The 20961-nt window shown below is 40.3% G+C and overlaps 3 protein-coding genes across 4 annotated transcripts; all 3 read right to left on the bottom strand.

Annotated features, from left to right (window-relative positions):
- Positions 1–487: 487 nt before the first annotated feature.
- LOC141768047 (flavin-containing monooxygenase 5-like) lies at positions 488–5048 on the bottom strand. Its single transcript, XM_074635939.1, has 9 exons — positions 4877–5048; positions 4603–4791; positions 4275–4459; positions 3136–3277; positions 2856–3052; positions 2599–2746; positions 2306–2513; positions 2117–2189; positions 488–1620 (listed from the first exon to the last, which is right to left on the bottom strand). Exons 1-9 carry the CDS (start codon positions 5006–5008, stop codon positions 1206–1208), a joined length of 1689 nt encoding a protein of 562 aa, XP_074492040.1. The 5' UTR covers positions 5009–5048; the 3' UTR covers positions 488–1205.
- Positions 5049–7121: 2073 nt separating this feature from the next.
- LOC141768048 (flavin-containing monooxygenase 5-like) lies at positions 7122–20240 on the bottom strand. Its single transcript, XM_074635940.1, has 10 exons — positions 20102–20240; positions 11793–11941; positions 11519–11707; positions 11234–11399; positions 10251–10393; positions 9948–10144; positions 9691–9838; positions 8104–8311; positions 7928–8000; positions 7122–7848 (listed from the first exon to the last, which is right to left on the bottom strand). The coding sequence occupies exons 2-10, from the start codon at positions 11922–11924 to the stop codon at positions 7449–7451; spliced, it is 1656 nt and encodes a 551-aa protein (XP_074492041.1). The 5' UTR covers positions 11925–11941; positions 20102–20240; the 3' UTR covers positions 7122–7448.
- LOC141768046 (flavin-containing monooxygenase 5-like) lies at positions 13693–20182 on the bottom strand. Of its 2 annotated transcripts, XM_074635937.1 has the most exons (10): positions 20102–20182; positions 17307–17447; positions 17026–17214; positions 16733–16898; positions 16246–16388; positions 15433–15629; positions 14804–14951; positions 14501–14708; positions 14325–14397; positions 13693–14228 (listed from the first exon to the last, which is right to left on the bottom strand). In XM_074635937.1, the coding sequence occupies exons 2-10, from the start codon at positions 17436–17438 to the stop codon at positions 13814–13816; spliced, it is 1671 nt and encodes a 556-aa protein (XP_074492038.1). In that variant the 5' UTR covers positions 17439–17447; positions 20102–20182; the 3' UTR covers positions 13693–13813. The 2 variants fall into 2 exon arrangements, with proteins under 2 accessions (XP_074492038.1, XP_074492037.1); XM_074635936.1 differs by lacking the exon at positions 20102–20182 and having other exon boundaries at positions 17307–17479.
- Positions 20241–20961: the final 721 nt, after the last annotated feature.

Raw genomic sequence — 20961 nt, 5'->3', positions numbered from 1 at the left:
TTATTTATTTATCTATCTATCTATCTATCTGTTTATTTATCTATCTATCTATCTATCTATCTATCTATCTATCTATCTATCTATCTATCTATCTATCTATCCATCTATCTATCTATTTATCTATCTATATTTCTATCTATTCCTGAAATAATGAATTACTTAATTGCTTAATTACTTAATTACTATGATGTGTTTTTAATTACTTAATTGCTTAATTGCTATAATGTGTTTTGCAACACTGTCATGATAACTTCTGTTGTAATTTGTTCAGAGCTTTCTGCCAATGATTGGAATAAGAAGCAATAAGTTCTTCATTTTAAAGTTGAAGCACTTTCTGAAAGTCAGCATTATACTGGTAATTTTAAATGTCATTAGGACATTGGTTTTAACATGATATAAAATGTGTTTCTGTTTATCACTATGAAACAGGTCTGAAATATTTATGTTAAAAAATTTGAATGTGCTGAACATCATGCAGTGCTCCATATTCATTGTTGATTTTTAATTTCATGTCTTTATTTTTGATTGTACCACACATTTGTCATCTTTAAAAAGAAAGAAAACTACTGACTTTGACTACATGAGATTCTAAAGAGATCCGACCTTAATCACACAATGCCAGTATGATGATGTGACACACAAAAATCACTATACAATACATCGCTTCACATAGTTTTTTCAAGCCAAACATCAGCTTGGCTCTGGAGCTGCCATTAGGTGGCATCATTCACCAATGTGCACTATCTTACTGTAGTTAAAGGTCCATCCTGGAGACGGAGTAATGACATAGAACCTGCCAAAGGTGCAAAGTCCTGTACATTTGCTGTGCTTGATTACAATTTTGAAGTACTTTTACTTGAGTATTTCCCTTTTGTTTTACATTGAAATGAGGGAAATAGTGTATATTTTACACCATTATTCCACAGCTGAACTTATTACATCTTTTCTAGATCAAGATTTTACCTATAAGCGAATGAAATATAATACATCACCTCAGTTTAAATGACCAAACACGGACTGAACATTTAAACACTGCTGCTTGCTAATGTGTTACCTCATTAACACTTAATGAGCTGTGAACTTTCTCTCCTCTATTTTAATTTTTTTAATTGTATTTATGTTATCTATACTGATTATTAGATCTCCCAGCCAGTCAGCATGTATTATACAGCTATAATGACATCAGATTGAATATGAATTGCACATCAGTGTGCATGCAGGTAAGCTTTTATCTTGTCCAACAGTACACTGGGATCCTGTAGGAAAGCTGGAAGTTTGTTCCTGTTAACGTAGGCAGCCAAGCCCACAGCAGCAGCTGACAGAATCAGAGGCCACATAAACGATCTCTTGGGTTTGGGATCATCACAGGGTCTGGTCTGCATGGGTTTAAACACTCTCTCCCACTGAGTGAGGATGGCCTGACGGGCTCCAGCCCATTTCCCTGGCCCTCTGAGACGATACTGGTACGGAGTAGCAGGACCGAACATCACATTCAGCGCCAGCCTGGGATCAGTCAGCAGCAACCTCAGGAGGTTGGGTCGAACCCCCACCAGCGCTGCTATCTCATCCATGTAGCTGATATAGTCAACCTGGATGGTGTGTCTCTGACTGGTGACGTACCTAAAAGATGCCATGTTGTGAATAACATTTGGTTCCTTTTAGATCCAAAATAGACAACACATTCTCATCCGAACTCGTCATATACTGACGCTTTGTCAGACCCCTCGACGTCACTTTGCGGTCACAGTAAGCACGTGCTTAAAGGACCAATATGTAGTATATTTGATGTTATAAATCATGAAATTACCATGATATGTCATCGGAGATTAAGGAAACATGCTGAATTGAAATACTGGCTTCTCCGACAACAATGCTACAACCAGTATGTTCTCCTTTGAAATTTCCAGTCCTATCCAGAATGTCAGTTTTTGTTTTGGCCTGTGTGATGAGTTTACATTGTAGTTAATGGAAAGCCTGGTGCGTCTCATACCGACGCTAAAGGGTGTGCAGCGGTATCAAACGCAGACTGCCGTGACAAAGCATCGGTATTTGATGCCCTGGGATAAGAACAGGCTGAAACAGACAATCATGAAGTTAAGAAAACCCACAAATCTACCTTTTAGCCATTGTCTCCTGCTTGCACTGGACATCTTTTAGCATAGAAGCTACTGCAGGAAGCTTGGTGCTGCCTGTTTAAAATGAGAGCCATGGTGAGTGAATTGGCTTCTTATACTCAATGTATTTCTGTAAAGGAAAGTGTTTGGAGCACAAGCTCTTGAAAATGTATTTACAGAACCTGTTTTACCTTTAAAGACACGTGTGGCCCATCGGGCCTGCATCTCAGAGATGGGCATAATGGCTCCCAGTGGCTGCACGAGACCAATGATAACCAGAGTGGGGCGGTCCAACTCAGGAGGAAACACATACTTGTACAGCGATGCTTTGTTCTCAGACACTGGGACCACATTTGAGGCCAGGAATGGAAAGGAAAACCTGTAACCTGTGGCAAACACCTGCAAGACAGCGGACTCATCACACACTACAGGCCAACTATGAAAGTTTGAGGAGGACAGAAGTGTGTATTCACAAATAACCTACCACCAGGTCGACATCTTCCACGACACTTCCGTCAGCAAACTCCACACTGGACCCCTGAAACCGGCGGATGTTGGGTTTCACCTGAACTGTTCCAGATAGGATGCGGTTGGGAAGCTCATCATTCACTGTCGGATGTTGGCTGAACAACCTGAGATATACATTCAGACTGATAAGTAATACTGCTGGCATGTAGGTCATAAAACATTTCATAGTACAAAAACCATGTCTTCGACTAAGCTGCGCTGTTGCTGCCATACCTGTGCTTTGGCTTCAAGTTGTACAGACTGTGATCAAATCTTTGGTTGACTTTTCTTTCTTTCATGCTGCAGAGTAATTCAAAGGGAAGGATCCGGCGCACTTTAATTGACATCCTGTTGTACAACATATCACCGGGAAGACCATTGTCTGAAACTCGATTTGCGATCCAGGCTCCCCTCCGAGTGCTTAGATACAGCTGTGAATATAAGATACAAGAAGAAAATCATCATGCAAGCACTGTGTTTAGGTTAAGACATCAAAGATCAATAACTGCCCAACCTGCTTGGTGACTCTGCTCAGTTCCACTGCTATGTCTCCTCCAGAGTTTCCTATTCCAAGCACTACAACCTTTTTATCCCTCCACTCCTCAGGAGTCTTGTAGTCTCGGCTGTGGAAGTACTTTCCCTTGAATGTGTCAATGCTTGAGAGGACAGATTTGTGACAATCAGACAGAATGCATTACATTTTAAACATTAAATTACGTTCATTTGGCAGACTTTCTTTTTATCCAAAGCAACAAAGCCAAGTTTTTAATACATTGGTATGGGTAATTAAAATTTTTAAAAAGTTTTTGAACTAACCCGTGCTCTGGTTTCAACAAGATGCTATGAAACATTTTAAAAACATAACAAAAGCATTCAAAGAAACTTTGATTGTTTCAGACACACAGGTATAAAACATTTCAGAAAACTATGAAAATAGTCACATTTGCCAAAATCTCCTAATGTGATAATGTGATTGGAAAGAAGAAAAAACATTTTATTCGACTGATCTTTTTTTTCCCCATGTGAAATAATGGATATTTTAGACCCCTAACACCCATTGACATTCGCAGGGGGTTGCAAGTAGTCATGGCTTAATTTTAAAGGGTCACTAACTCACTTTGACTCTAAATGGGACCATAATTTACTAAATGAACATCATGCTGAATTGAAGAAAGCTTGAAACTAGCGATTGAGACCATAAACTCATGTTTACAATGTTTACTGAGGTAATAAATCAAGTGAGAAGTAGGCTAATTTTCTCATAGACTTCTATACAATCAGACTTCTTTTTGCAACCAGAGGAGTCGCCCCCTGCTGGCTGTTAGAAAGAATGCCGGTTTAATGCACTTCAGCATTGGCTTCACTTTTATGACCCGAGATTGCCCAATGGTATGTAGTAAGCAATTATGGATCACTGAGACACTTCTAAGACAAATTTCATACAGGACAGAAGATAAGATAACGACTCATTCACAAATTTCTTTCTTTCTTTCTTTGGTGGCTGCCCCACATACTTGTTATTGTTATGCAACCACAATAGATATGACAAGGTGCAGCCTATCCAAAAGGTGCTCCTATTGTGCCCAAGGTAGATTCATAAATGAAATTATCATAATTTTCGTCTCATGCTTTATGAGTGAAGTTTTTTTCAACAGCCCGTAATAAATGGTACCTGGGAAGTCTTGCAGTGGCAAGTTGGGGTGGCAGTGATGTCCAATACAGATCATCACAGCATCAAAAATCTGTTTCTCTTTTTCACCATCCTTGTTCTCCGTCTCAACATCCCACTGGCCTGAATGAGAGAAATCTGATCTCTGCTTCACCTGCAAGACTTTGGTCTGAACAACAGAGAGGCAGACACAAAACTATGTTAAACTAGGTGTTAAAACTTGTTGATACAGTTGCATCTCCTGAAAGTCATCTTGAATTATGCAACATCATTTCAGGTACATATTCATATAAGTTAATGAAGCATCCTTACATTGAAGCGTATGTGCTTGGTGAGCTGGAAGTGGTCAGCATACATGTGAAAGTAGTCCATGATGAGGGAGTTGTGCATGTAGTTGGGGAAGTGTGCAGGGATGGGAAAGTCACTGTAACACATCATCTCCTTGGAGGTGTTGATGATGACAGAGTGGTAGATGCTGGCCCTGTCTGGCTCTGGATTCTCCTGCAATAATAACAGCCAGGAAGAAGGAATATATTCATCATCACTTTCTAAATGTACTCTTTGAGTAAAAGAAAGTGCGACCCACCTTAAACCTCCACAGACCACCGATGTCATTGCTGCTTTCAAAGCAGACAGGCTCCAGCCCCTCATCCAGACAACACTTGATACAGGCCAGACCTGAACTACCTCCTCCAATCACTGCCACACGACGAGCCATACTTCAGCTCTGTGAAGGATGAACCAGATTAGTCTAAAAAATTTCCCATCTAGAAACAAGAAGATGCTTGCATCGAGCTACAAACAACATTAAAGTTGGTCAGCACCAAGATTCTTTCCTGTTGTGGACTGCAGACCTGTGGTCTACTTTCAGTATAGATTACTTAGATGTCTGATCTACTAGAATTCTTAATAAGTATATGTATATAATTATGTAACTATGCAACCAGTTTAGTAACATGTTGAAGAACAGTTTTGAATAAATCACACCCCACAAAATATATAACCTTGGTCATATAATGTCAATGTACAACAGCAGCAGATGCCCTCATGAGCTCAGCTATTTGATGCTTTTATGACCACAAACAATAGATTTTTATTGTGGCTTGGTACAAATCCTGAGCCGCCCCTTGAAGCTATTAGATTGATTCCTCTTCAGAGGAATATGTTTATCTAGGAAAATACTTAATCGAAGCATGTGGCATTGTGACTAAACATCTGTAGGAAAGATTTAGGTGTGACTGTAAACAAAATAGGTTAGATCTCTGATAACGATCTATTCTATTTGGGCTAACAACACATGCAGCATGAACAAAGAGACTATAATTTGCTTGTTAATGTCACATTAAATATCATAAGACATCAAGAAACTGAAATACAGTATGTGGAATTTAGCTAGTAGCTAAATCTTGTACAATACAACATGTCTCCTTGTATGAGATTAATGTTTTTTGTACATGTCTTCTGACAAATAAATGCAATAAACTAAACTTACATAAACACGTAAGCGCTCTCGGAGGCACATGAAGTGTGTCCACGGAAAATATATTTCTGAATGTGAAAAGTAATTAAGATCAAAGTTCTGTCAAATTGCACAGATAATAGATAAAGATCATTTGGGCTAAGTATTGTAATTTATAAGATTGCATGCTACTTGAAATCAAACCAATATGCATGATCAAATATTCAAATCATAGGAGAAAAACAAAGTAAAATTCAACTGGGTCACACAATGCATCGAATGTGTCACTTTGAGCTTGCATAAAGCTGATTCCTCCCAAAATCAATGAGAAACAAAACTTAGCAGGCATTTAAAACCAAATCAATCAAATCCAATTTTACAATCTTTCCATGCAATCCTGCCCTTACCTGTTATGATGCAAAAACAGAAAGCTCACTCTTGCACAGATTGAGAGCAGTCGGAGGAATAATTCAGGGTACTGATTCACATGTAATATGACCTTTAGCACATAGTTAGCGCATGCATGGAATGGAAAATCTATTCACTCCCACAGGTCCCTTAAGGTGAATGACCAAGTGCACATAAACCGCTTTTCCTGCAGGGTGCAATGTGTCCTGCATTAAACCCCACTGGTGACTCCGAGGCTGTTTGGGAGTTTTAGGCCTACTGGTTGTCATAGACACTAAATCTCCTCAGAAATCTCCATCACAAAAGAAGCTAGCAGGCTGGATGCTAGCAGGCTGAGGAGCAGCCAGGACGGGCATTGGAAGAACCTGGCATGGTGGTAACAATATCGAAAGAAACTCTGGGTTTCTCGGGATGAAGCCTGGGAGTTTGGGTGGAAGCTTCGAGGACCTCCCGTGCTGGTGGCAGACCCACAAAGCCAAGCCTCATAGACTGGGAGGTAGGCTGGCTGTAAGTAGGCCCGGGTGCAGGCTGAAGAGTAGCATGGTGGTGGCAAGCATGCTGGAGTTAAGCTGATGGGGAAGCAGGTTTGTAGCCAACAGACATGGTTTTCAGGAACTGGACAACATCCAGGTGGAGAACAAAGTGACTCACTCACAGCTTTTTCTTGAAATATTGCTGCTGAACCATGATCTTCTCCAGGACTGGAGCATGCCGATACGAGTGAGCAGTAATGAGATGCCAAAGTCTGCTCAAACCATTTACGTTTAAAATTGTGTCAAGGGTCTAAATATTGTATATTCGTGACATCACAAATGGGCAGAAATCCTGACAGGTTGTTTCAAATGCAGAGTTTCTGAATACGGGCTGTGTGTATTTCCCTGTGGATTGAGTGTTTCGATACTTTCACAGTATTTATATATATTACTTAAGCCTGCTTTATAATAAAAAAACATGGAAATCTCACTTTTTTATAATATGGGACCTTTAATTTCAAAAAAATATTTCAGAGATTCCTCCGCGTACCACTACAGAGAGGTGGTACGCGTACCACAGTTTGAGAACCACTGATATAGTGGGACATGTTGAATATGTTTGGCATAGTATAACATCAGTTGGCCTTTTTAAAGCCATCATGAGGTGGCATCATTGATTTATGTATCTTAATAAATTGTCATAAATTGATAACTGTGTTCATGTATGATAAATGTGTGTGACAAAAATGGGTCTATTGTGGGTGTCAGAAGGTTAAACCAGTAACACATTTGTGAGTGAAATAAGCATGAATTGCACATTACTGAGCAGAGAGGTAAACTTTTATCTTGTCCAACAGTGCAGTGGGGTCCTGCAGGAAAGCTGGAAGGTTGTAGGCAGCCGAGCCCACAGCAACAGCTGACAGAATCAGAGACCACACAAACGATCTCTTTGGTTTGGGACCATAACAGGGCCTGGTCTGCATGGGTTGAGCCACTCTCTCCCACTGAGTGAGGATGGCCTTACGGGCTCCATCCCATTTCTCTGGCCCTCTGAGACGATACTGGTACGAAGTACTGGGACCGAGCAACAGATTCAGTCCCAGCCTGGGATCAGTCAGCAGCAGCCTCAGGAAGTTGGGTTGAACCCCCACCAGCTCTGCTATCTCATCCATGTAGCTGACATCAACCAGGATGGGGTGTTTGTGACTGGTGATATACCTGAAAAAGAGACCCGAGATTTGGTGCCTTTTATATCCAAAACAGACAATCATGAAGTTAAGAAAAGCCACAATTCTACCTTTTAGCCATTGTCTCCTGCTTGCACTGGGCATCTTTTAGCATGGAAGCCACTGAGGGAAGCTTGACGCTGCCTGTTTATAATGAGAGCCATGGTGAGTGCATTGGCTTCTTATACTCAATGTATTTCTGTAAAGGAAGGAGTTTGGAGCACAAGCTCTTGAGAACCTGTATTACCTTTAAAGACACGTGTGGCCCATCGGGCCTGCATCTCAGAGATGGGCATACTGGCTCCCAGTGGCTGCACGAGACCAATGATAGCCAGAGTGGGGTGGTCCAACTCAGGAGGAAACACATACTTGTACAGAGATGCTTTGTTCTCAGACACTGAGGCCACATGTGAGTCCAGGAATGGAAAGGAAAACCTGTAACCTGTGGCAAACACCTGCAAGACAGGGACGCTTTTAGGTGAATTAAGGGTGATTGGGACAGTATTACTATTCAGGGTTTATTTTCTCACCTGATGAGTGAAAATAAAAAGTTTTTTTTGCTGAGCCCTAGCTATGAAACCACATAATCAAATTTGCATGCCCTCCTCGGTGTGACATCATGTAGGGGGGAGGGGCAAGCATCAAACAGGAAGTTAACCCTGCAAAGCATGAGGTGAGGAAAATGACATAAGCTTTAGCTTGTTTTCATCGAAAGGTCGTAAAATTGTCATAGCTAATATATTGCACAAACCTTTGATGGAAACATGAATATGATGTACTACTGCAACAAAATCAATAAAAAATTGTTAATATCATGTTTCTATTTTTGGATATAGTTTTTTTTTGTCCCATTCACCTAAACACAGTTTCGTGAATGGGACAGCATGGTTTTGGGTGATTGTGACAGTGCTAGCTTTACTAATGAAGAAAATGATCAACCTTGCAACTGTGTGAACTGTGTATGCTCTGTTTTCTCTACATTAGTGTGTGCGGACCCCTAATCCAGTGGTTCTCAACCTTTTCAAGTCGCAACACCGCAGAATAATCAGGTTGGTGTTCGTGACTTGTGAGTTTAGTTGAGTTGAAACAGCTAGCGCCTAGGCATTGTCCAATGTGCTCCAGGCACTGTGGATTTTTGATGTGTTATGTGACTTTTTCGCTCCTCCTGACCGCCAGAAATCCCCCGTCAGAAACTCATGTGTGATCCCCTTGGGGGTCTCGACCCCCAGGCTGAGAACCCCTGCCCTAATCAACCACAAAAATGTTCATGGACTAGCTGGATTTTGCACCAAGTTTAACCTAATACACTAGTTTAGCCTTGACCTCTTAACCCATACCTAACTAATCCTGATTAGTCTATTGCAGAGGCACCAGTAAGAAAGGGAGAGAGATGCAGGAAGACGACAAGAGGGAGAGCTCAAGGAAAGAACAAACAAACAGCAAGGACAAAATACAACAATTGGAGTGAGGACAAGATGAAGGAAGATAGTGGAAGCAGGAAACAACACCCAAGTTAAGGTTCTTGGCCAGAGCCTGGAATGTGCCAATATTGTAACAGACTCTCCTACACTTGTTTATGGGTTAAACTGTATTTTGGCGAAGAAGATGTTTGGTCCTTTTCTGCCGTAGGGCAGGAAGACGAGTGGGGGGAGCTTCCGTTACGGGTCGGTTGTTGTATTACAGGAGAATTGAATAAAGCTGGCGGCCGTTGCTGCTCACTGCTCATTCACCACGGCGTTTGTTATTTTTATATTATATCAGTTAGACGAACCCAAGGCACACGGCTACAATATCAACACACCCTTCACTCTTAATTCACCCTAATTAAACCTACCACCAGGTCGACATCTTCCACGACACTTCCATCAGCAAACTCCACACTGGACCCCTGAAACCTGCGGATGTTGTGTTTCACCTGAATTGTCCCAGATAGGATGCGGTTGGGAAGCTCATCGCTCTGTGTGGGATGTTGTCTGAGCAACCTGAGATATATATTCAGACTGATAAGTAATACTGCAAGCATGTCGGTCATAAAACATTTCATAACACAAAAGCCATGTCTGCCACTAAGCTGCGCTGTTGCTGCCATACCTGTACTTTGGCTTCAAGTTGTACAGACTGTGATCAAATCTTTGGTTGACTTTTCTTTCTGCCACGCTGCAGAGTAATTCAAAGGGAAGGATCCGGCGCACAAAATCTGTCATCCTGTTGTTCAGCATATCACGGGGAAGACCATTGTCTGAAACTCGATTTGCGATCCAGGCTCCCCTCCGAGTGCTTAGATACAGCTGTAAATATAAGATACAAGAAGTAAATCATCATGCAAGCACTGTGTTTAGGTTAAGATATCAAAGTTTTATGGGGTGTGCCTCTGATGATCAATAACTGCCCAACCTGCTTGGTGACTCTGCTCAGTTCCACTGCTATGTCTGCTCCAGAGTTTCCTATTCCAAGCACTACAACCTTTTTATCCCTCCACTCCTCAGGAGTCTTGTAGTCTCGGCTGTGGAAGTACTTTCCCTTGAAAGTGTCAATTCCTGAGATGATGGATTTGTGACAATCAGTCAGAATGCATTACATTTTTATTTATTTTTTTATCCAAAGCCACTTACAATAAATAGATTAATGCCTCTCTGCTTCATAGGTTATAAAACATTGAAAATAGTCACATTTGCCAACTTTTAAAAATGTGATAATGGGATAGGGAAGAGGAAAAACCATTTAATTCTGATTTGTCTCCGATCTTTGCTTTTTTTCCTCTGAAATAGTGGATATATTAGACCTCTAACACTCATTGACATTTGCATCCTGAGACGGGGGTTTGCAAGTAGACACAGCTTCATTTGGTCACAAGCCAAAAAGGCTGGGAACCACTGGTATGTAGGAGTAAATAGGGCAAGACTCTGGTGTTACGATACGTATCATGATACGGGGGTTACGATTCAATATATTGCAATATATTGCGATACTGTAAGCAAGGCGATATACTGCGATTTTTTAAAATCTAATTTTAGGAAAACTGTCATAGTATAAAGAACACACCACCATGTGCATAAAATTGGAATTAAAATCTTTTACTTTTTTATGCAATCAGAACAGTGGTAAGCAACATTATGGATCACTGAGTGACTTCCATAACAAATTTCATACAAGAGTGAAGATAAGATAACGACTTATTCACTAAGTTCAGTATGTGGTGGATACCCCACATAGTTTTGTTATTATGCAACCCTAATAGATATGACAAGGTTAGGCCTATCCAGAAGGTGCTCCTAATGTGCCCAAAGGTTGACTCATAAATCACATTTCTCACAACGTATAGCACAAAATGTCCTTGAGTGAACTTTGTTTTTTTAAAAGCCCGTAATAAATGGTACCTGGGAAGTCATGCAGTGGCAAGTTGGGACGGCAGTGACGTCCAATACAGATCATCACAGCGTCAAAAATGTGTTTCTCCTTTTCACCATCCTTGTTCTCCGTCTCAACGTCCCACTGGCCTGAATGAGAGAAATCTGATCTCTGCGTCACCTGCAAGACTTTGGTCTGAACAACAGAGAAGCAGACACAGTTAAACTAATACAGTTGCGTGTCCTGAATGTCATCTTGAATTATGCAACATCATTTCATGGACAGAGTCATATAAGTCAGTGAAGCATCCTTACATTGAAGCGTATGTGCTTAGTGAGCTGGAAGCGGTCAGCATACATGTGAAAGTAGTCCATGACGAGGGAGTTGTGCATGTAGTTGGGGAAGTGTGCAGGGATGGGAAAGTCACTGTAACACATCATCTCCTTGGAGGAGTTGATGGTGACAGAGTGGTAGATGCTGGCCCTGTCTGGCTCTGGATTCTCCTGCAATAATAACAGCCAGGAAGAAGGAATATATTCATCATCACTTTCTAAATGTACTCTATGAGTAAATGAAAGTGCGACCCACCTTAAACCTCCACAGACCACCGATGTCATCGCTGCCTTCGAAGCAGACAGGCTCCAGCCCCTCATCCAGACAACACTTGATACAGGCCAGACCTGAACTACCTCCTCCAATCACTGCCACATGACGAGTCATACTTCAGCTCTGTGAAGCTGAAGAGCCAGATGAACCAGATCAGTAAAATGTTTATAATGTAAACAAGAAGATGTGTTCATGGACACCAACAAGAATACTTTTAAAGTACATGTTTCGACTGTTATCAGGCCATTATTAAATGGCCGTTATTGCTCGCTATAAGCATCATAGATGTGGGTCAGTAGGGGTCACTTTCTGGGTCACAATCTTTCTCATTTTACAGGTAAATAAGATATTTCTGAAAATATTTGAGGTGGGAAATATGCATTACAATAACAGAATTTTGATTCATATTTCATCAGTGCTGCCTAGTTTGATCGTTTGATCGCAGTTCGCGAGTGATTAACTCGTGACTCTCATACACAGCAGCTGGACGGCTGACCCAAGATCAGCTCTGATCTGATCTCAGATCAGCTTCCTCTGGTCTGTGAAATCTTGCAGATGCCATCAGCAGCACCAGAGGACACCGGAGGACACAGAGGCACATGATTTTTTTCAGATTACCTGTCTCATGCACTACTGTCAGGATATAGTGACTGTTTTATAAAAACATATATTTTTTTAAATCATATTTGCTCCATTTCTACCCACTGCAGCTTTAAGTTTAGGGAAAAAGAAAGCGTTTTGTCTTAAAATGTAACAGGTAGAGGTAGGACCCAATTGCAGCACAAAGGAGACCAGAAACAGTTGGGAAGGACTTTTAATACCAAACTCAGCAGTTACAAAGCAGGGCAGGTAAAGCAACACACATTGCAGTTCAACAATCCAACAATGAATCCCTAACACACACAAAATTCAGTTCAGGTAAAGGCAACGGTACCGTAGAGGAGCAGGCAGGAGACGTAGTCGTGGAGGCAGAGGATCTGAAACCAGGTAGGCAAACAGTCCAAGCAGACAAGCTTGTAGGGGACAGGCAGAAGCTAAGTTGAAGCCAGGCAGAGGATCTGGAAGCCAGCAGGTAGGCACTCACAGAACACACACACAAGGACGAGTGTGGTGACACAGTGAGAGTCTCTAGACCACCAGAAAACCACAGGTAAGTAGATGGGAACACTCACACTGTAGCGTCGGCGGCGGACGGAAACACCAAGGCAAACAGGAACCAAGAATGCAGAAGCAGATCTCGAGAGATCAAAAAGGTCGGGGACAGAAGGCTGGTGGGTTTACCGGGAATCAGACGAAACAGGTGCGGGTACAGGACGGTACTGTCACAGTGCAGGGAGCAGCACAAGCAGGGAGGACCCAAATGCAGAGTAATAGACTTGCAGATTCAATCAAGATACTTTCAATCAAATAAAAGTCTAAAAGGTTCCCAAAAAGACAAGCAGGAACAGCTGGTAGATCACAAACGAACAGAACTGCAAGTGGCACCAAAGGCAACAAAGACGAACTGACAAAAGAAAAAGGACAGCAGAGAGAGTGAATACACAAAGAAAGAAGAAAGGAATGATATAACGATGGACAGGTGCCAACAGGGCGGATGAAGAACAGATTAAACTCTGAAGAGGACTGTCACACAGGCGGGAAAAAAACAAAGGCAGGAATTAAAACAAGACAAGACACAAGAGGAGTGGACTTTCAAACTAAAACAGGAAACATCATATGACAATGACAGTAGATTAATAGCTATTTGAAAACTGGTATGCTTTGCCAAGAAGTTAGAGATCCCAGACCGGGGTCCGAGCAATCACAGAGAGATATGTTGAATATGTTTGGCATAGTATTACATCAGTTGACCTTTAAAGCCATCATAAGGTGTCATCATTGATTTATGTATCTTAGTATATTGTCTGTTTCAGAAGTTGGGGTAGTGTAAAAACTGCATACATGTATGATACATGTGTTAAATGAGTAACACATTTATGAGTGGAACAAGCATGAATTGCACATCACTGTGCAGGCAGGTAAACTTTTATCTTGTCCAACAGTGCAGTGGGGTCCTGTAGGAAAGGTGAAAGGTTGTTCCTGTTAACGTAGGCAGCTAAGCCCACAGCAGCAGCTGACAGGATCAGAGGCCACATCAACGATCTCTTGGGTTTGGGATCATCACAGGGTCTGGTCTGCATGGGTTTAAACACTCTCTCCCACTGAGTGAGGATGGCCTGACGGGCTCCAGCCCATTTCCCTGGCCCTCTGAGACGATACTGGTACGGAGTACTGGGACCAAAAATCACATTCAGTCCCAGCCTGGGATCAGTCAGCATCAGCTTCAGGAAGTTGGGTCGAACCCCCACCAGCACTGCTATCTCATCCATGTAGCTGACATAGTCAACCTGGATGGTGTGTCTCTGACTGGAGACATACCTGAAAAAGATATCACGTTGTGCATAACAAGATTTGGTGCCTTTTAGATCCAAAACACGCAAGTAATCACAAAGTTGAGAGAATCCACTGCAGTACCTTTTAGCCATTGTCTCCTGCTTGCACTGGACATCTTTCAGCATGGAAGCCACCGGGGGAAGCTTGATGCAGCCTGTTTGAAAGGAGACATTTCGACACGGTGGTTTGTCTTCTTAAAACGCAAAATACTTCTGTAAAAGGACTGAGTGATGATAAAAGGCTGCAACCTGTATTACCTTTAAAGACACGTGTGGCCCATCGGGCCTGCATCTCAGAGATGGGCATAATGGCTCCCAGTGGCTGCACGAGACCAATGATAGCCAGAGTGGGGCGGTCCAACTCAGGAGGAAACACATACTTGTACAGAGATGCTTTGTTCTCAGACACTGAGGCCACATTTGAGGCCAGGAATGGAAAGGAAAACCTGTAACCTGTGGCAAACACCTGCAAGACAGCGGACTCATCTAAGTCACAGCCAACTATACTGTTATCTATGAAAGTTTGAGGAGGACAGAAGTGTGTATTCACAAATAACCTACCACCAGTTCGACATCTTCCACGACACTTCCGTCAGCAAACTCCACACTGGACCCCTGAAACCTGCGGATGTTGGGTTTCACCTGAACTGTTCCAGATAGGATGCGGTTGGGAAGCTCATCATTCACTGTCGGATGTTGGCTGAACAGCCTGAGATATACATTCAGACTGGTTAGTTATGTTACTACAATTTGATGAATACTGCGAACATATGAATTAAAACAAGACCAAAAGTCTGAAGCACCAAATGAGACACGATGCACAGAGTGAACATGCTATTTATTGCATGTTAATTATTCTTTATCAGACTAAAATAACTGACTTCCTGTTGTTTTTAGCACACCAGCATGCACCTGTCCATTTCACCTCACACAGTATCTTTGCCTCAGCTCTCTCCCTACGCACCTCGCCTTCAACCTCACAGTTTGAAAACCAAAAATAATTCCTGTCCTGATTGTGGCCCTAGGAAATGTTGAGGAGGCATCATAGTTGTTCAGATCCATTGTCTGGAGACCATGAACATCTGGGCAAACAGAGTCAGAGAGTCTGCCATTTGCAGGGTCAAGCTACGCCATAGCTGTAATAGTTAGTAGTAGTGTAGTAGAATTGTAAAAAAAAAAAAATACAGTACCTGTGCTTTGGCTTGAGATTGTACAGAGTGTGATTGAATCTTTGGTTGAGCAGGTTCTCCCCGATACGACAGAAAAGCCCAAAGGGAATGATGTTCTGCAGAGAATTCACCACCCTGTTAAAAAGCAAATCAAAGGGAAGCCCGTTGTCCCCAACTCGGTTCAGAATCCAGGCTCCTCTTCGAGTACTCAGGTAAAGCTGGGAAGAGAAGTAGTGGAAGTGGTAGTCAGTCATTGAGCTGGTACGTTAGAAATCTTTATTAAATATTGATAGTTTGCAAAATGTTGTATGTGAAACATTAATATAGAAATGTAACATCCATAAGGTGGACTCAAAATATCTGTAAAGTGCAGTTTGTTTCAACATTATTTCACTAAAGTATGTGGCTCGGTTACCTGTAATCAGTGTTGGGGAGTTACGTAATTAAACTACAAAATAAATGTAATTGTAATAAGTTACAGATACTGAGAAAAAAAACATGTAATTAAGTTACAGTTACTAATCAAAATGTTGGTTATCACAAAGGGGATACATTCGGATATATTATTTTCAGTAAAAAGCTTTTATATGGAATATAAAATTAATTCTGTTGCTCAGTTCCAATCTTAATTCATGTTATTTTTTTAAGAACATTTAATAAAAGTTTGACATTAATCAGTGTTGAGTATTGTTGTGACTTTTACACTGCCTGGTTTAAGGTTATGTTTGAGGTCTTTTCAGCTTTATTGCCCAGTTTAAAACATTTGTTAGAAAAGTAATCAAAAGTAACTTTATGTAATAAGTTACACGATGATAAATATCTCATCCAACCAACCTGCTTGGTGACTCTGCTCAGTTCCACTGCTATGTCTCCTCCAGAGTTTCCTATTCCAAGCACTATAGCCTTTTTATTCCTCCACTCCTCAGGAGTCTTGTAGTCTCGGCTGTGGAAGTACTTCCCCTTGAAAGTGTCAATTCCTGAGGAAATAAAAATAAAAAGACTTGTGACTGCTGGACAAAGTGTCTCTCTACTTTTGCTACAAGAAAACTGTATTTGTTGTAGACATTACAGCTCTAAGAAGCTAATTTAGGCGAAGGCTGAGGACATTTTACTGACAACATTGTTCTCTTTGGGTGGTGCTGCTTTCTACTGATACAGTATTATATAACCACATTGTACAGGGTTACCATTACAGGCTAGTTCAGACTGTGTCAAAGGTTGATTCTGAAATAACATAATTTCCTCTTCATATTGCTGGAGCACTATCAGCACTACTTGTCGTTGAGTACACTGAAGGTTATTTACAGCCCGTAAATGGTACCTGGGAAGTCTTGCAGTGGCAAGTTGGGTTGGCAGTGATGTCCAATACAGATCATCACAGCATCAAAAATGTGTTTCTCCTTTTTGCCATCCTTGTTCTCCGTCTCAACGTCCCACTGGCCTGAATGAGAGAAATCTGATCTCTGCTTCACCTGCAAGACTTTGGTCTGAACAACAGATAAGGCAGAAACAGAAAACAGTTTGCCGATAACAGTACAAACTAGGTGAGTAGGATCTATTTTCTAATAATTTAACCATTTGTTGTGTTGCTCTCTAAACAATATTTCATCTTACATTGAAGCGTATGTGCTTGGTGAGCTGGAAGTGGTCAGCGTACGTCCGAAAGTAATCCATGATGAGGGAGTTGTGCATGTAGTTGGGGAAGTGTGCAGGGATGGGAAAGTCACTGAAACACATCATCTCCTTGGAGGTGTTGATAATGACAGAGTGGTAGATGCTGGCCCTGTCTGGCTCTGGATTCTCCTGCAATATAACAACATACGCCAACCAATAATCATCCTAACTTACTAAATATACTGTGGAATTAAAAAGAACCTGCACATAGTGAAACCCACCTTAAACCTCCACAGACCACCGATGTCATCGCTGCTTTCGAAGCAGACAGGCTCCAGCCCCTCATCCAGACAGCACTTGATACAGGCCAGACCTGAACTACCTCCTCCGATCACTGCCACACGACGAGTCATAATTCAGCTCTGTGAAGATGAAGAACCAGATGAACCAGATCAGTATGAAAAATATCTCATTCATGGAGCGAGTTGATTGTTGTTCTCAACCTTTTTTTGTGTTAAGGACCCCTAAATTCATACTCTTTATGTCGCAGACCCCCATTTTATAAGATTTCGCTTCTGAAAATATTTTGGTTGTTAGATTGGTCATTCCTGTTATGCAGCAACATTTCTGTCCCCATGCATTACTTCCTCATATTTTCTTTAAAATGTGTCAAATATTAATAACAAATGGCTTAAATTATAGATTAAGGTCTTCTTTATAACATAAACAAAGAATAATGCACATTAAATTTTTTTTTTTTTTTTACTAAACTGAGCTTTTTTTGGTACATGTGCTTGATTTGACCATGTCCCCAGTGCAAAGTAATCAACTTCTACAAAAACTAGAAGCCATAAAATTATAAAATATGCAAAATATTCTTTAATTAATGTTTAGGCCATGTATATATGTATATATATATATATACAGTATATACATATACTATATTATGAAGAACTATAGTTATTTTTTTAACCATTTTCATAATTTACTGTGTGTCCCTGAAGTCATTTTACACCCTGTTAGTTTGCAGTTTCTCGCCCAACAAAAAAAACAAAACTGCAATTCCACTGAAACAATCTTCAGGATGTGCCATATTTTTTTTGGAGAGAACTCAAAGGAGTTATTTCGGGTGAGCATAAACTTTCACTCGTCTTTTTTTCACGTTTCATGATCTTAATCTGTTTGTCACATTCTTAAAGTTACACCCTGTTCGGCTAAATTATGATTAAAGTTGGTCCGATCAAGATAATGTTAAAACATATTTGACATAGTTATAAAAGTTTGTGTTTATGTGTAGAAGGTTAGTGAGCTACATCTGGATCACTCACAGAGCTATGTCCAACTTTGCTCCAGATGTTCCACCCTGTTAGGTCTATAAACCAATATACAGGATTATTATCTGAGTGCCTGAGATTGGCCAATATCTTTTCCTGACAGTAAAACATGTCACTATACTTACATAACGCAAAAAAAAGATGAAAAATTCATCTTTTTTATGATTAAGACCAGAATCCTATAGATGTCAACTACAGTTGATGAGATAACGGTGGAGGAAGTGAAACCTATGATCAGAACTGTCACTCTTATGACTCTTACTCACATTTGGATCACTTCTATAGTGAATTAAATATTGAAAATAAACTATTTCCCATTATCCTGGGGACCCCCTGGTACTCCCCTCAAGGACCCCTGGGGATCCCCGCACCCCTGGTTGAGAACCACTGCGGTATTCAATTGAATTTATTTATTTTATTTAATAGGGACAATGCAATTTAACATAGTTCCAATACAGAGCATGAAACTGATGTGCTGCACAGAGTTTTTCTACTGCTAGCCCGTACAAAAAATAAGTGTACTTCAACTTTATTTTATGAAGTAAACTTAAGTATAGTTCAAGTATATTCCCAAGTATACTTTCTGTAATAAGTATACTAATATCAATGTACTAGTGGTATACTTGTATAAGTGTACTACTTCAATACTTCTTGGGACTAAATTGGCCCACTTTTTAGTTTATAAAAGTATACTTTTAAGTGTACTTTAAATGTAAGAGTTTTGCATGTAAGAACTTTACAGTACACAACCAGTTTACCTCCAAGTTGTATTTTGTACTGCAACTATAATATGAACTATACTTCAAGTGAACTTATAGGTATACAGTTAGTTTACTAGTTATATACTTGTAGCCCACATTTTAGTTTATGAAAGTACCCTTTAAAGTATACTCTCAGTAAACTATTATTTTAATAGTTTTTACTGCAAGCTTTCTTTAAGTTAACTTATAAGTTAACTTATAGTACTTATGCAAATGTACTTTTCAGTATAAGCCACGTATACTTTTCTGTATACTTGTCGGTATAAGCCAAGTATTTTTTGTTAAGTTTAACTCTGATAAGTACATAAAAAGTAATCAGAAAGTACACTCTCTTTATTAAAGTTTAGAAGAAGTACACTAACAGCACACTTGAATAAACTTATTTTTGTAAGGGGATTTTCAACTATTGTCCCTAGTTGGGTTATTACATGTACAGTGTAGTATACAATATAGGCTGCAGCTTTCAGTATCATAAAACCACAATACACTATAAATATGGAAATAAAATAAAATATGCATCACAAATACACCAATACACATACCACAACACACATTTACAGCAGGCTTTATCTGTGTGAAAAGATGTGAATAAGAAGATAACATATTGTTCTTCCTATAATGGACACTAGTGCGCCCTCTTGTTTACTCTAACTGGTATGAGGACATTTCTGTGTACGTTGGATCTGTGCCACACCTCAACATGAGTTAATATGTAGACACAAGTTCAGACAGAGATTTTGAAATGCTTTAAGCAATGCCAACTAAACCTGCTATCACAACTTTAACTTGTTTAGTCTGAGTCTGCAGGCTGTGACAACAATCCTCGAGTACAGCTGTTACTGTTTCAGCTGGTTCAACTCGCAAAAATCACAACAACAAAAAGAGATTATCTCGACAGTGTTTGTTTTCATGGACTCTTAAATGCACGAAAAAAGTTACAATCTAGTATTGTCGTTTATGCATGCACATGGTCCTTCCTACCTTTTGCGATTCAGAGAAGGGAACGACTTGTTGCTGCTGCATGGAGCTGTGCAGTGGGCGGAGTGTGAGAGAGAAGGATGTTTATCACATTACCGGAGATGACCCTTAGTCACTGACTGGACTGCTGCTGCTGCTTCAGACCTCTTTAAACTGGTGGAAAAGCAAACATACTGCACCTCTCTACTCGATAACAAGCAGAGGTGATGAAACCCTCTTAGCCTCTTTAGGAGGATGATCTTTATCCTCCTAAATTCCTCACTAGTAGAGGTCAATTTCCGATAAGATTTAGAGGAACCAAATTATGGAGTAGCTTTTCACATCTATCAATAAACTGTTCATCTGTCAAATGTTTCAATCAAAAGTTGCTTAAAAGGTCATTTAATTGCTGTTTTGTAATTGCTTTTCCCCATGTTGTCCATGTATCTGTTTATATATTTTTTATATTTTTTATGTTGTTTGGTTACGATTTCCCAGAAGTCTTTATAGATATTTAAATCAATATCTTCCTCACAAACACTAACCATACACTTCCACGCAACACACACACACACACACACACACACACACACACACACACACACACACACACACACACACACTTATCTTTTTTTGATATATTTACTGTATTGTTATTGTTGTTATTATATATATATATTGTCCTAATTGTTTTGTTATCACTATTATGTAGTCATATTATTTCTTTATATTAATCTTGTCTCTAGGTGGAGGCATCAGATAAGCCCAGTGGGTTTTTTGCCTCTTCCTGCGCTGTATATTATTCATTTATTTTTTATTTATTTTTATTACAGAAGGAAAGAGGCTGGGTGACGCGTCATGAACGCGTCATCAGTTACACTGAC

Source organism: Sebastes fasciatus, chromosome 5 (assembly GCF_043250625.1).
Source record: "Sebastes fasciatus isolate fSebFas1 chromosome 5, fSebFas1.pri, whole genome shotgun sequence".
Lineage (NCBI taxonomy): Eukaryota > Metazoa > Chordata > Actinopteri > Perciformes > Sebastidae > Sebastes > Sebastes fasciatus.
Note: the sequence above shows the minus strand (reverse complement) of the source record. Positions and strands in the feature narration are given on the sequence as shown.

What these genes read in the sequence shown, in the direction of transcription:
- LOC141768048 (XM_074635940.1), bottom strand. Translation starts at nt 11,924, where the DNA reads ATGACTCGTCATGTGGCAGTGATTGGAGGAGGTAGTTCAGGTCTGGCC. An exon ending in AACTTGAAGCCAAAGTACAG is followed by an intron (nt 9,839 to 9,947) that starts GTATGGCAGCAA and finishes TATATATCTCAG; the next exon opens with GTTGCTCAGACAACATCCCA. An exon ending in GGCCACACGTGTCTTTAAAG is followed by an intron (nt 8,001 to 8,103) that starts GTAATACAGGTT and finishes CATTATAAACAG; the next exon opens with GCAGCGTCAAGCTTCCCTCA.
- LOC141768046 (XM_074635937.1), bottom strand. Translation starts at nt 17,438, where the DNA reads ATGACTCGTCGTGTGGCAGTGATCGGAGGAGGTAGTTCAGGTCTGGCC. An exon ending in TGAGCAGAGTCACCAAGCAG is followed by an intron (nt 15,630 to 16,245) that starts GTTGGTTGGATG and finishes TTCTCTTCCCAG; the next exon opens with CTTTACCTGAGTACTCGAAG. An exon ending in TGGAAGATGTCGAACTGGTG is followed by an intron (nt 14,709 to 14,803) that starts GTAGGTTATTTG and finishes GCTGTCTTGCAG; the next exon opens with GTGTTTGCCACAGGTTACAG.
- LOC141768047 (XM_074635939.1), bottom strand. Translation starts at nt 5,008, where the DNA reads ATGGCTCGTCGTGTGGCAGTGATTGGAGGAGGTAGTTCAGGTCTGGCC. An exon ending in AACTTGAAGCCAAAGCACAG is followed by an intron (nt 2,747 to 2,855) that starts GTATGGCAGCAA and finishes TGTATATCTCAG; the next exon opens with GTTGTTCAGCCAACATCCGA. An exon ending in TGGAAGATGTCGACCTGGTG is followed by an intron (nt 2,514 to 2,598) that starts GTAGGTTATTTG and finishes GCTGTCTTGCAG; the next exon opens with GTGTTTGCCACAGGTTACAG.